General features: G+C 37.1%; 1 protein-coding gene across 1 annotated transcript in view; it reads left to right on the forward strand.

Moving 5' to 3' along the window:
* Positions 1-15,571, forward strand: part of KPNA1 (karyopherin subunit alpha 1) — a 62,177-nt gene that overhangs the window by 28,479 nt on the left and 18,127 nt on the right. The window contains exons 5-9 of the mRNA XM_015558485.1: positions 9,099-9,230; positions 10,503-10,591; positions 10,878-10,977; positions 11,573-11,736; positions 12,982-13,060. Of these exons, the coding sequence (XP_015413971.1) occupies positions 9,099-9,230; positions 10,503-10,591; positions 10,878-10,977; positions 11,573-11,736; positions 12,982-13,060 (564 nt within the window). The remainder of the gene's footprint in view (positions 1-9,098; positions 9,231-10,502; positions 10,592-10,877; positions 10,978-11,572; positions 11,737-12,981; positions 13,061-15,571) is intronic.

Raw genomic sequence — 15,571 nt, forward strand, 5'->3', positions numbered from 1 at the left:
AAAAGAAATGCAAAAAATAAATCCTTTTGCAATTGCAACCAAAATAATAAAATACCTAGGAATAAAACAAAGAAGATGAAAAACCTATATATGGAAAATTACAAAGCATTAGTAAAAGACAGCAAAATGAAAAAAATAACCTGTGTTCATGGATTAGGAAGGATCAACATCGTTAAAATGGCCATATTACCCAAAGCAATAATATACAGATTTAATGCAATACCCATCAAAATCCCAATGTCATTCTTTGAAGAAATAGAAGGAGAAACCATTAGGTTTTTATGGAACCATAAAAGACCCCCAAAATTGTCAAGGGCAGGGAAGAAAAAGGAGACATATGTAATACTCTTTGTAATACTTTAAGCAATTAAAAAAAAAAAAGACCCCCATTAACCAAGGCAATCCTGAGAAAAGAAGAACAAAGCTGGAGGTATAATGCTACCTGACTTCAAATTATACTACAGAGCTATGATAATCAAAACAGCATGATATTCGCAGAGAAACAGACACACAGATCAATGGAACAGAATAGAAAGCCCAGCTATAAAATTACATGTAAATGGACAGATAATTTTCAACAAAAAGGCCAGAAATACAGAATGGAGCAAACATAGTCTTTTCAACAAATGGTGCTGAGAAAAATAGAAAGCCACATGCAAACAAATGAAACTGGATTACATTTTGTCCCTGTGTACAAAAATTAATTCAAAATGGACCAAAGACCTAAATATAAGACCTGAAATAATAAGTTACACAGAAGAAAATACAGGCACCAACTTGATGGACCTTAGTCATAGAGAACATTTTATGAACTTGACACCAAAGGCAAGGGAAGTAAAGGCAAAAATAAATGACTGGGATATATCAAACTAAATAGCTTCTGCACAGCAAAAGAAAATGACAACAAAACAAAGAGGCAGCCAACCAGATGGGAGATGATATTTGCACACAGTGGCTCTGACAAAGGTTTAATTTCCATAATATATAAAGAACTCATAAAACTCAATACCAAACAGTCAAAAAGTGGGCAGAGGACCTGAAAATACACCTCTCCCAAAAAGACATACAAACAGCCATTAGATGTAAGAAAAGTTGTTCAACCTCCCCCGCAATTAGGGAAATACAAATCAAGACTACAATGAAATACCACCTCACACCTGTTAGTGTAGCCATTATCAACAAGATAAGTAATGACAAGTGTTGGAGAAGTTGTGGAGAAAAAAGAACCCTCATCCACTGCTGGTGGGAATGTAATGGTACAAACACTATGGAAAGCAGTCTGGCGATTCCTCAAAAAAAAAGAATAGAGCTACTATAGGACCCAGCAATTTCTCTCCTGAGTATATATCTGGAAAAGTTGAAATCCTGTATTTGCAAAGATATATGCACCTCTATGCTCATTGCAGCATTATTCACAGTGGACAAGACATGGAAACAACCGAAGTGTCCTGCAATAGAGGACTAGATAAAGATGATGGGTACATATATACAACGGAATACTACTCAGCCATAAGAAAGGATGAAATAGTGCCATTTGCAATAAAATGGATGGACCTTGAGAACATTATCTTGAGTGAAATAAATCAGTTGTAAAAAGCTAAGAACCACATGATTTCACTCATATGTGGGATATAAAACTGAAACTCATGAACACAGCAGTATGTTGGTTGCCAGAGGGAAGGAGGGTCCGGAAAAGGGGGTCCTAATAAAGATTTGACTTTGGATGTTGAGCACATGGTGCAATATGCAGATCTTATAACATAGAAACACATACCTGAAACCTATGTATTCATGTTGACTAATGTCACTCCAATAAATTTAATTAAAAAAACAACACTATTTTGTTCCTGAATAATGTTGGACTTTTAGTTAGTTGGTCATTTTTTTCATTAGTTAGACTTCCTTAGAATAACCAGCTGAATTTATTTCTCTATTCTTTAACAAAATACCCGTGACACCTAAATTATCGAGTACTTGTAAGATCTAAGATGAAGGGTTCAGGCAACTATAATAATTGGTTAGGTACCAAGTGGATTACAAAAATGGGGTTACTTTTCCAAGTATATGTTTGCCAATAACAAGTTAATCAAAGATAACTTTTGTCCCCTTGTTTGCTTTTGCCTTACCATAACGCTGTAGGGTTAAGACATTTTTGTAAATGACAACTTTGTCCCCAGTTTCGTTACCGTCCAGAGTCTTGTAGATAGTTCATAAAACTTGATACTTTGTCTTGATATTTTCTCTCCTTTCCTCCCACTCCATCTTTCTCCCTCTTTTACTCTCTTTGTTGCGGTGATGCGTTTCTTCCAGAGGAAAAACAAGAAATCCAGAAAAGGTAGAGTACTTCAGTGCCCCTTCAGTTTTTCTTCTCCAGTTTGATATTTACTAATCCCCAAGTTCATTTGAATTAAGATTCTGTTTTGCTAGCTGCCTCCTGGATTATAATTCTGGTCCCCATCTAAGGCCAGGATCACCATCACCTGAAGTTACCAGGTTCACCTAGAAAGCAAGGAAAGAAAGACCTGTCAGAAAAAAAGGAAATCCAGACAACCAACACTGCAGAGAACAGAGCCTGAGCCCCTAAGCTATCTGCCAAGAGTACCAGAGGAACCCAATGAAGATTCTTACTGCAGTTTATCATTTGAAAAGCTTTGTAGGAAGAGGGAGGTAGGGAAAATTATTTTGTTCATGTGAAAATATGTTTCTATCCTGTCTCTGACAATGAGAGTAGTTCCGAGTGCTGAATTTTCTCCTCGATCTAGCAGTTCTTCATAGGGGATTGCAGAGTTCCAGTTTCTTAATGCACTAAAGATAAATGGTATAACCTAGGCCTAAAATGAAAAGTCAGAGAAATGGGTACTTCCCCATCTCTACATTCTCCAGTATTCTCTCAGACAGTGCCCTCTCCTGGCTAGCCTGTGTAAATTTTACATCATTTTTTATTCTGTAATCCTAGAATTTGTATCCTTAAAACATCTGAAGATGAATGCCTTCAGAAATCTCTAATTTGCTTCTATCTAAATTCTCAGATTCCACCCCTTGCATAAACTAATAATTAGGCTGAAAGATTGAGAAATTATTTCTCTGGAAGTGACCATCTGATGATTTTAACCTTAGATGTCCAAAGACTCTGAGAAATAATCAACCTATTATCTAAAGGTCATTCCCAGCTTTTCTTCTGTGTACATTTAAGCACAACATGGTGTTCTTTCTCCAGTGTGACTAATGGGTAATCTTGACCTCTCTCTCCCTAAAAGCAGGAGGAGCAAGTATATTGAGGGAGACCATAGGGCCAAGAGGCTTTGTGCTCAAATAATTAGATGTGCTCTGGTAAACTTGGAGGGCACTCCTTCCTCTGTCTTCTTGGATACTCCTATCTGCTTGCTAGAAAGTTGGATAGTGTGTCTTTGGAATGGGGCTTTTGCCATTTCACTTCCAGGAAGAGAATAACATAGTGATAATAGCTAAACTCAATAATAAATCCTGTGGACAAATTTCATTCATTCATTCCATAGATAAAGGACTGAATCCTAGTAAAGCGTCTCTTCACTTCCTTTCTGGCTTTCCTTATCCGGAAATCAGTGAGGTGTCTCAAACTAGGGAGATAAAAACTCCTGCTTTGGGCAGTGCTATTCAGATACTCTCTTACCCTCAAACAAGATGAACATGGGTGGAATCTAGGATTTAGAAAGCAGACAATACCATTTGACTAAAGGCATCCTGAGTCCAGGCCCAGCATCTGTGTATTGTCCTTTGCAATGCTAAGAGGTTACATTCTCAAACTTTATAGAAGCTTATAAAAATTTTTAGAAATTAGTAAATTGCCTCCTAGCTCCCATCATTAGACACATACTCTCCTTAAGGTCATAAATTTGAAAAAGAAAAACGGTTTAGTTTTTCCATTTCCTGCCTCTCGTCCCTTCTAAAGCTTAATATGAGTAAACTGCAGTAAGCCTTCATCCTCCTACTTCTTTTCCCATCTTCATTGATTCCTCTTCCTTTCTTCAAAGGTTGCTCAGATGACTCAGGCACTGTTCTCCACAGAGTTTTATATCTGGGTTTATTTTTCTGATGTGAGCCTTTCTTTTCACTTGCTCTCCAGGTGAGCCTGGCATTTGCTAGGAACCAGAGTGGACCCAGCAAAGTGGCCAGCAACAGAGTCCTGATCCAAATGGAGAAAGGGAACCAGGCGTACCTCAACCTGGAGTGGGAAACTTGATAGGAGGTCAGAAGTATTTCAGCTTTGGATTTTCATTTTCCTTATTTAAGGAACTGAGCACCAGAAGGTAGAGACTCAGGGAAGAGAGAAAATATCAAATCTTCAGTGTACCCTTCAGATTTCAGCTGTAGCCTTATTTAGCAAGTTCTGGATAGTGAAAAATAATGGAATTACAATTTATAAGCAATTACAGCTGCATGACAGGTTGTTTCCTTGTATGGTGCCATTCTCGTAGCACTAAGAATATAGTAGTTTACAACTATAAACAGGAAGTAAAGATGATAGCTATTTTGGCTACCATTTATTACTTTAGGTAGCACTATTTCTTAGATATTTTTTTCATTTCATGTTACTGATTTGTTTTTGAATCACATGGTTACTTAAATTAATTTTCCTTGCCATTTCTATCATAACTTTATGCCATTGTGCTGTGAACTCTGGGCTTTCCCATTTTGCAACTGTCTTTCATGTTAAATTCTAATCAGGGACCCAACGCCAAAACATTAACCTAAAAAGTGATTGCAGAATCCAGTGAAAGAGAAGTTTACACATGATACATGGGTATAGCTAATTGCACAAATATAGCTTAATGAGTTTTTATGAGGTAAACGTTAATCAGCACCTAGTGTGGTGTGTACGTTTGTATGTTTTAATACTTTATTAATGCATGAATAAGATATAGTTTTCAGTGGCTTTCTGGTTATTAATTATTTGTCTTTTTTTGTCCTAGTAATGGCAGAACTGATTTCCGATTTTCATTCTTATCAGAGAAACGTTGAATCTTTGTGCTCAGAGGTTGTCATTATGTTCTTCTTCTTAGTAATAAACATGACTCTGGTACATTCTTCTTTTGCTGAGAAGTCCTAATTTCTAATTTCCATCAATTCATGTTTAGGCTATTTTTCACTTACTCCATATTTTCTTAATCATTGTCACTCTTTTATTTTGTTTCTCCAGTTTATTCACTTACGTAGCATCTGGAATTCTCTCTCATTTTCTGTGAGACCTTTGGTCATCAGACAAATAGCAGTTTGGACTCTGGCAGCAATTATTATTTTAATATCTTCTCATTGATACCTCTTTAATATATTCTTTATCTACTCAGATTATTGTTACCACTTCTTTTGCAATAAAATCACACCACAGTCTTTTCACTTAGATATTAATTGTTTTGTATGCTGATCTTACTCATTATTTACAGATTGCTTTGCCTCACAGTTTTCATTTCTTTGACGTGGTCTCTCCATAAATGACAACTCTTTGTTGAACTTTGAGCCTGCCTTTTCGTAGGAAAGTTTGCTTTCGTATTCACATCATACATGTCTGTTTTACTAATTAATTTTCCTAGTAAGCAAAAGAAACCACATTTTAGGTGAACTGTATTTTCATTTTAGTATCCACTAAACAATCTGACATATTATTTGACATCTCTGGCCCTAGATACCAAAACCACAATTGAAATATTCCTGTCAGTGTTACAGGTATAATTCAGAGAGAAAACTGAAAGGAAGCCAGAGAGGCTAGCTACAAGTGTATTAGAATAGGAGACTAAAATCTAGTTCTCTTTGCCTGTGTAACATTACTCAAGTCATTAGTTAGATTGTTGGATCTTTTTCCAATAATTTCCTTATTCATAAATTAGAAGGGCCAGACTTCTCTGGGTTGCTGTGAGAAACATCTGAGGGTATATGACTAATGCTTTGAAAATATAAAGTGCTCTGTAAATGTAAAGTTTCAATTCAGACAGATTTGGGCTTGAGCATTAGTTTCAGTAGTGATTTAATTATAGGGGGTTATTTGATGTGTTTGGTTTTTTAAATCCTCACTTGATTTTTTTAAAGAAGTATATTGTTACTGGTTTCAGAGAGGAAGGAAAAGGGAGAGAGAGATAGAAACATCAATGATAAGAGAGAGTCATTGATCGGCTGCCTCCTGTAAACCCCACACCGGGGATCAAGCCTGCAACCTGGGCATGTGCCCTGACTGGGAATCGAACTGTGATCTTCTGGTTCATAGGTTGATGCTCAACCACTGAGCCATGCCTGCTGGGCCCCGGGATATTTTTATTTTTTAGAGAGAAAAGAGAAACATCGATATATGAGAGAAACATCAATTGGTTCCCTCTCATAAGTGCCCGGACTGGGGATTGAGCCTGCAACCTTTTTGGTGTATAGGACGACACTTAGCCTACTGAGCCACCTGACTGGCTGGGCTGATGGGTTTTGTGATGATTCAGTGTTTAAAAGTCTGTTGAACTTCCCTCATAATAAAAAGTTAACAGACAGCCCTGACCGGTTTGTCTCAGTGGATAGAGCAAGGGTCCTCAAACTACGGCCCGTGGGCCACATGTGGCCCGCCGAAAACATTTATCCGGCCCGCTGGGTGTTTTTGCCACCGCTGCCTGTTGCTGAATTTGTTCATAGTTTTTTTTTAAACTATAGTCCGGCCCTCCAGCAGTCTGAGGGACAGTGAACTGGTCCCCTGTTTAAAAAGTTTGAGGACCCCTGGGATAGAGCGTTGGCCTGTGGACTCAAGTGTCCCAGGTTCTATTGAAGTTAAGGGCATGTGCCTTGGTTGCGGGCACATTCCCAGTGGGGAGTGTGCAGGAGGCAGCTGATCGATGTTCCTTTCTCATCGATGTTTCTAACTGTCTGTCCCTCTCCAGTCCTCTCTGTAAAAAATCAATAAAACCCTTCCTCTCTGTGAAAAATCAATAAAATATATTTTTAAAAGAAGTTGACAGAACAGGTTTTCCCAGTCCGGTACTCATTGCTGTTGTATTATCAGTGTTCACTGTAGCTGGCAAGCCACTTTATCTCACTTGTGGATGTCACATTTATAGGTTTCTTTGAACGTCCTCTTCTTTAAATATCTTCTCCTATGAATTTGCTATCATTCATATGTGGTTTTGAACTGTGCTACCTAGATTTCTTCCATCTTCTCTCACCCCTTATGATTTATGTGGGGTTTTTTTTATATGACAACTGCCTTTCAGTCTACCCCAAATCTTAGAAGAGTCATAGCTCCTTTTTTAAAATTGATCTTTTTATAAAATATATTTTTATTGATTTCAGAGAGGAAGGGAGAGGGAGAGAGAAATAGAAATATCAATGAGTGGCTGCCTCCTCCATGCCCCAAACTGGGAATCAAGCCCACAAATCTGGGCATGTGCCCTTGATGGGAATCGAACCAAGAACCCTTCAGTCCACAGGTCAGGGCTCTATCCACTGAGCAAAACCGGCTAGGGCTTTAATTGATCTTTCATTCAAGGGGCATACCACTGCATTTTTTTCTGCATATGAGCTTTGTTAAAGGATAATTAAAAGACAAAACAGGAGAAGGAATCAAAAACTAAGAACTCAACTATAATAGAACTGTAAGAGTTCATTTTTGGATTTTAATAGCTAATTCCTGGATTTCTTTATAATAGGCTCTAGTCAAGCTATTATAGGAGGGGTGAGATTAGTAATATGCAGTTATTTTCATTAACCATAATTTTCTTAAGAATCTCTGTTTAGAAGGGCAGAGGGAGGAGGGAGGAAGGAATGAGGGGGGGAGGGGCTGGTGCCAGGCTGCAAAAAAGAAAAAAAGCAAAAAAAAAAAAGAGAGAGAATCTCTGTTTACCAGTTTATTAACCTTTAAGAATGTTATTTTATATATATATATATATATAGATATAGATATAGATAGATATATATATATTTATTTTATTTATTTATTTTTTATTGATTTCAGAGAAAGCAGAAGGAGAGAGAGATAGAAATGTCAATGATGAGAGAGAATCATTGATTGGCTGCCTCCTGCATGCCCCCTCCTAGGGATCAAGCCTACAACCTGGACATGTGCCCTTGACCGGAACCGAATCGGGGGACCCTTTAGTCCATAGGCTGGTGCTCTATCCCCTGAACCAAACCGGCTAGGGCTAAGAATGTTCTTTTTAATCTTACCTCTGTGCCTTCGTGTGGAGCCTTCTCATTTATTGGAAGCTCTTATGCTCTGAAGTACCCATTTCTATTAATTATATGCCTGTTAACTTATTTTGGCCTACTTATCATTTAAAGCAGCGGTTGCCAGCCGGTGGTCTGCAGACCACTGGTGGTCCATGAGGTGCGAAAAAAGATTGGTGACCACTGGTTTAAGGAAACCTTTGGAGCAGCAGTCACCAGCTGGTGGCCCCATGGACCACTGGTAGTCGTGAGGTCTAAAAGGTTGGCAACCGCTGATTTAAAACATCTTTTGCCTTTTTCACTCTACCTGTATTTTATACATTTTACATTAACATCCTCTCCCCATTTCACTTTTCCTGTCCTATGGAAATTATTTAATTAGTTTTTATTAGATAATTTATACGGTTTGAGGCCAAAAGGTACAGGTTTTACAGTGAGAAGTATTTTTTCTTCCCATCTTTGTTCCCTAATCACCCTGACGTCTCGGTGTAGATAACAAGTATTTACAGTTACTGATGACTCCTTCCAGAGATATTCTGTACAATAAGTAAATTAATGCATACATTCCCTCTTAACCCTTTTAGAAAATATATTATGGTATCATGTTCATGTATGCTGTTTTTCTTTTTTTTTTTTAAATTCATGATTTGGGAGATCATTCCATGTCAGCATATGAAGCACTTCCTTATTTTTTTATGGTCTCTTGTCAGCTCTGCCTTGATCTGAAATTTTAGACACCTGAATAGTCTTCTGGGCTGCTGAGGTATTTCTTCTGGGAATTCTTCTTTTTAAAATTAATATAGTATTTACCTGATAGGTTATATACAAATAATCTCGGGGTTTTTTTCTTCATGTATAGAAAACCTAATTGTTATAATTAAATATGCTATTAAAATCTTAATAATATAATGAAATTATTTTTATCTTTATAGTTTGAATCAGCTTGGGTATTGACAAATATTGCTTCAGGAAATTCTCATCAGACCCGGATTGTAATTCAGGCAGGAGCTGTGCCTATCTTCATAGAGTTGCTCAGCTCAGAGTTTGAAGATGTCCAGGAGCAGGTAAAACAATGAAACAGATAAAGAGAAGTAGGTGAAAGAACACAATTTTCTTATATTTAGGGCCTCAGTTTTACCACTTGGCCATGACAGTCTATGGTTCATTACAGGGAACATTCTAGAAATCTAAATTTACCAAAATAAAAAATTTCATAGTGAATATAGGTAGAATTTCTCCTAGAAACAAAACCATTTTCCTTCTAATCCTGAACTTCTGTCATCCACACACACACACACACACACACACACACACACTTTTTAGATCACTTATTGAACTTTTTTTTTTATAGGAATCTAGTGTTGATTGAAATAACAGGTCTTTGCCATTTTTGTGCACAAAAGACTTAGGAAACATGTATTTTTTTACTGCCAACTTTATCAAATTCATAAATATAAAAAACTAAATGAGAATGATTTTCTTCAGTTTTATTGAGGTATAATTGACTTATAATAAACTGCATATATTTAAATACATTTTGAAATATATATATGTGTTTGTGTGTATATATATGTATATATATATATCCATGAAACCATTATGATAATCAAGAAAGTTGATATATCCATCACCTGTCCAAAAGTTTTCTGTATTTTGGTTGTTCTTAAATTTTGGCTTACTGTTTCCTTTTGCAAGCAAGCTTAAAATACATTTTTAACCAGCTGAGTAAGCCATAGACATCACTGCTCTATACCAAGAGCTGTGTGGAATGTTAATTAAGGGTGGGTTCCGGAAAGGTAAAGAATACATGTAAGAACTGTTTCCTTTCTTTACAAAGTTTACCACCTTGAGTGTTCACATGCACACTTTCATAATATCACTAGAAGCCCGTTGCACGAAGATTCGTGCAATAGGCCTTCCTTCCCCTGCCTGCCGGCACTGGTTTTCCTCTGGCACCCACGACCCAGGCCTTTGGTCTGGCTGCAGCGGAGAAGCCAAGCCTCTTCAGTCTTCACTCTGACCGGAGCCTTAAGTGTTGGCTCTGTGCCTGTGTATGCAAATTAACCGCCATCTTTGTTGGGTTAATTTGCATAGTTGCTCTGATTGGTTGGTGGGTGTAGTAGAGTGACACCAATTTGCATGTTTCTCTTTTATTAGTGTAGATTGATCTTGTTTCCCCAATCCCACAACTATTTCATCTGACTCCTTGATGTATAATACACGTAGATTAACTACAGTATAATTTTGTAGAGTTACTGTGATTTGTTGACTTTTAAAAAAAGAATTATAAGAGAATAAAAATATACAACCTGTCATTAATGAATGATTTTTCACAGGCAGTCTGGGCTCTTGGCAACATTGCTGGAGATAGTACCATGTGCAGGGACTATGTTTTAGACTGCAACATTCTTCCCCCTCTTTTGCAGTAAGTTTCTTTTTCTTTAAGTAATAAAAATATGGGATCTTCTCCAGAATGCTAATTCATCTTTGGAAATCATTTTGGATTTTTCTGTGATTTTTTTGTTGTTGTTATAGACATTTACTGATTTATTCAGATAATTTCTTCAGGTATCTGAAGAAATTCCAGTCCCAAAATTCTGAATTATTTGGTTAGAATTAAGCTATAGTTCTGGAGAAAATGGTTTAGTATTTATATTATGCCATCACAGAATTAATATTCATTGTTTACCATTGTGTCATCATACTTATAGGTTATTTTCAAAGCAAAACCGCCTGACTATGACCCGGAATGCTGTGTGGGCTTTGTCTAATCTCTGTAGAGGGAAAAGTCCACCTCCAGAATTTGCAAAGGTAAGGATTATACTTGTGGGAAATTGGCAGAAAAATTACAATTAAAAGAGTGAGCAACCAATATTAATATGAAAGGAAAGAAATAATAAAATTATAACACTATAAGTTTTATCAAAAAAATATCTGTTTCTAGAGAAATGGGGTTGTTTTGGTTTATTTTTGTTTTAATTTGGGATAAATTTTCACTACCTGTAAAAAGCTCTGAATTAATCCTTAAACTTAGCATTTTTTGTTCAGAACAAAGTATCTAAAATACAGAATTTCCTATCTTAACATTTACGGAAGTTCCTTTACCTCTATGGTCTGCAATGAGTGTGTTTTGACAAGGAATCTCTCAGAATTGGTGTATATTAAACTTTGCTCTCTGAAATTATTTTCCTTGGGCTCGCACTGCCTCATTAAAGTAAACTGCAAGGCCACCGACAGCTTTCCAAAGATGGACATGCCACTTGACCACTTGCTACTCCATCTCTAGAAGTACTGCTAGTCATTCCAGAAGTCAACAAGTGTGTGTCTGGTTGCTTTCTGGAGTTTCTCACCTCACTTCTTGGTTTTATTCTGTGAATTTCATAATCATACCATCCTCCCTTTGCAGGTTTCCCCCTGTCTGAATGTGCTTTCGTGGTTGCTATTTGTCAGTGACACTGATGTACTGGCTGATGCCTGCTGGGCCCTCTCGTATCTATCTGATGGACCTAATGATAAAATTCAAGCAGTTATTGATGCAGGGGTGTGTAGAAGACTTGTGGAGTTGCTTATGTAAGTTATCTTGAAGAAAGTTGATATGCTTTTTTTTGGTCCCAATATTAATTGCTGAACTCAAATATTCATTATATTGACTTATTGTGCTTTGGGCTTCTGTCTTTTGTAATTGTTTATATTGATGTCAAGTTTGTTTGTTTGTTTTGAGACTTATGAAGAACCTCTCACTTTTCTGCTGTTAGCATTCCTTCAGGAACATTTAGTAAACTGATGTATGTAATTTCAGCTCATGTTCACTGGATAGTGAAAGGCAAATTGCCACTAAAAATAATCATTCCTTATCTTTCTGTCTACTTTAGAGCTTATTCTAGACTGGTGTCATCCTTTGAATTTTAATTTGCTAAATTTCTTTGTGATGCCTATGATTTATGGAGTGGAAGATTTACTGACAACATAAAGACTGTAGTACTCAAATTTTTAGATAATAAAAAAGTTAGAGTGATAAAATAATGGGGAAATAATATACAATTATAAGCCGCATGAAATTTTAATTCAAGTAAGTACAAAGTCTATGCAAGTAGACACTGCTCCAAACATGACACGTGAAATGAATTAGATGAGTGTAATGTACACAATGCCAAACTCTGGGATTATAGCTGGTTGCAGAGTGGGTGCAGATCAGCAGCAAAATGTTATTGTGAATTAAAAGCAATCTGATGCTCCAGGGGTCAGAAGTACAGCATTTAAAATCTGAGAAGTAATCTATTGTACTCTTTAGTCATTAGATTACATATATATATCTTAACCATTTCTTTTTAATCATCCAATCTTAAATGTGAAGGAACTGTCATAGTTTTGAGAAGAGTGATCAATCTTATTAAAAGGGAGAAAAAATAGGATTTTGAAGGAAAATTAAAGGATATTAATTTACTTAGCCTGAAATAAAGATATAATATTTGTTTTCAAATACATAAAGGGTTGTGTGGAAGGGTATGTCAGGAGTGGTGTAGAGAGGAAATGAAGACTATCACAAACAATGAGAGAGAAAACTTTGATTCCCAGTGATGGGATACCTGGGAAATACTGTTAGGAGAGATTTGTAGTTTCTTATCCAAAAATACTAAATAAACGGAGAGTCAGCTTTTCTAGGGGACAGCAAACATTCTGTCATCATGATAGGGTTCCCTTAATAACCACCATCAGTACCTTTCTATCACATGTTACTTAGTTTGTATTTCAGCCCTAAGGAAAAGAAACTAAGGATAGAATTGTTAGAAATAACATTTCTTTTTATGGTTGCAGGCATAATGATTACAAAGTGGTTTCTCCTGCTTTGCGGGCCGTGGGAAACATTGTCACAGGGGATGATATTCAGACACAGGTATGAATATGTGACAACTGTTTTTTTTTTCTTCACAAATAGTACATAGAACTCCATGATTAAGTTTGTATTATACTATTAAATTCCATGTTATTGGAGAAAATTAATACTTTGTTTCATTAATGTTTGTTAAAAATTAGGCAAGTAAAACAAACAAAAAATTAGGCAACTACTTTCACTACCTTGGTTATCTCTGTTTTGACGTAGTACTTGTAGAAATTTTGGGTTTCTCTATGATGTAACTTAACCTTTGGTCAGGCAGGTTTCTTTCCTACTGCTTCTACTTGAAATGGTTCTTGTGAGCATATGAAGCTTTCAGTAGCATCTTTTCTCTATCTCTGTCATCTTTATCTCAACATCTCTGATAATTTTCTCCTTTGTATATGGTCAATAAGTCTCCTATGTCAGGAGGATTCTTCCATCCTAGCACCTCATGTTACTCCATTCAACTTCTATATCCAGATCCATTTACTCACAGTGGATTGGCTAGCCATTTTCCTTCTTGATCTCTCAGGTACATTGGCACATTGCTGTCATCTTTAAATTATCTTTTTAAGCTGTTGTGATGTTGAAGTATTACGGTCTCCTGCCTCAGATTATTTCCCTTTAGTGAGCTCTTTTTTCTGTTTCTTCTTTTTTGTGGGAATTCTCCAGGAGATAATCCTTCAGCCTCATTCACTGATCTTTTTATATATTCAGCCATCACTTTGAGGATTAGGTTTTAGCCTTACCTTGCTTTTTCTTAACCACCATTTACTTTCAACATACATTTAATGTCTTTACTTTTCTAATCTTTAAAATTAAGGAAGATTGAGTTTGTTCTCAGAGGTGTCTTCAAACTCTCATATGTTCTTTAAATTTATTCTATCCACTAAGGAACTCATTGTTTTCCCTTATATATTTGGGCCTCTGCTTATTTATGTTCCCCGTTTCAGTGAATGGCACCGACAGTTACCTGAGGCAAAAACCTGGACATCAGTTTGATTCTTCTTCCCTACTCTCATCAGTCTCTAACTCTGTTATTCCATCTCTACTTATCTCTTGTAATGCTTAGTTCAGACATTTATTGTACCATTCCCATGTTACCAGAAGAATGCTTGTAAAACACAAATTTGATCATGTATCTTTACAATCTTTTTATGGCCCTCTGTTGTCCTTTGATGGTGTTTAAGATAATTTAAAATCTGGCAGCTGTATCGCAGGGCTGGAGTGGCTCAGTGGTTGAACGTTGACCCATGAACCAGGAGATCTCCAGTTCAATTCCTATTAAGGACACATGCCTGGGTTACTGGCTAGATTCCTGGTGGGAGGCATACAGGAGGCAGCCAATCGATGTATCTTCTCTCATCAATGTTTCTATCTCTATCCCTTACTCTCTCTCTAAAATCAATAATAAAAACATATTTAAAAATAAAATCTGGTAACTATATAATGGAATGCTATGCAACAGAAGGAAGGGGCTCTTAATCATTGATATAGAAAGCTCTCCAGGTTACTATAATAATAAAAGCATAATATGCTAAGTAGACCAGATGACCTTCTGGATAAAGTCACAGCAGCGGGGGCCGAGGCAGAGGCAGCCACAACTGGGGCCAGGGGCCAGGCCCCTTGCACAAATTTTGTGCATCAGGCCTTTAGTATTGTTTATAAAGAAAAACAAGGGGGCTGTGGAGCAATGGCAGTGCCTCAGTGCCAAGGGAGTGGCTTGTTAGCCAAGCTGCTGGCTCAGGATACAGCTCAAGCCTCCTGTCCTGGCCCCCGATCCAAAGGCCTTGAGGAGAAGGGGAAGCAAATTCTCAAGGAAATAGATCAGTATTATTAGAAGTCTAAATGGGAGACAGACAGAATCCAGAAGAGGAAAATGCTGCACTGCATTCAGAGAGCCCTGATTCAAGAAGATCTAGATCAGTGGTTCTCAACCTTCTGGCCCTTTAAATATAGTTCCTCATGTTGTGACCCAACCATAAAATTATTTTTGTTGCTACTTCATAACCGTAATTTCCTACTGTTATGAATCGTAATGTAAATATCTGATATGCAGGATGGTCTTAGGTGACTCCTGTGAAAGGGTTGTTCGACCGTCAAAGGGGTTGTGACCCACAGGTTGAGAACTGCTGATCTAGATTATGAGTCATATGGTAGAATGGTGGAGAACTGGACCAGGCAGGTGGGCAGTCACATGGAACCCTTTGAGGCACACCAAAAGGTCAGTGACTCCACTGGCCACAGTGGCAAAGCCAGCCAGGATAAGTACAAGAATGAGACAATCACACAGGCAGAAAAGTTCAATAATAAGAGGTCCTGGCAGCAGGACAACAATGTGAATCGGGAGAATGCAGCTAATAATCATGACCATGATGACATCACCTCAAGAACTCCCAAGGAGAATGGAAAGGAGGCTTTCAAGTATATTGTCCTATAACCGTTTCAGTGTATTTGCTAAGTTTCTATGTTCCCATTCCCACATCAAATTTTATATACTCTTGCTGTTTTTTTTTTTTTTTTTTAGCT

This window comes from Myotis davidii, unplaced genomic scaffold (assembly GCF_000327345.1).
Source record: "Myotis davidii unplaced genomic scaffold, ASM32734v1 scaffold292, whole genome shotgun sequence".
NCBI classification, from domain to species: Eukaryota; Metazoa; Chordata; class Mammalia; order Chiroptera; family Vespertilionidae; genus Myotis; species Myotis davidii.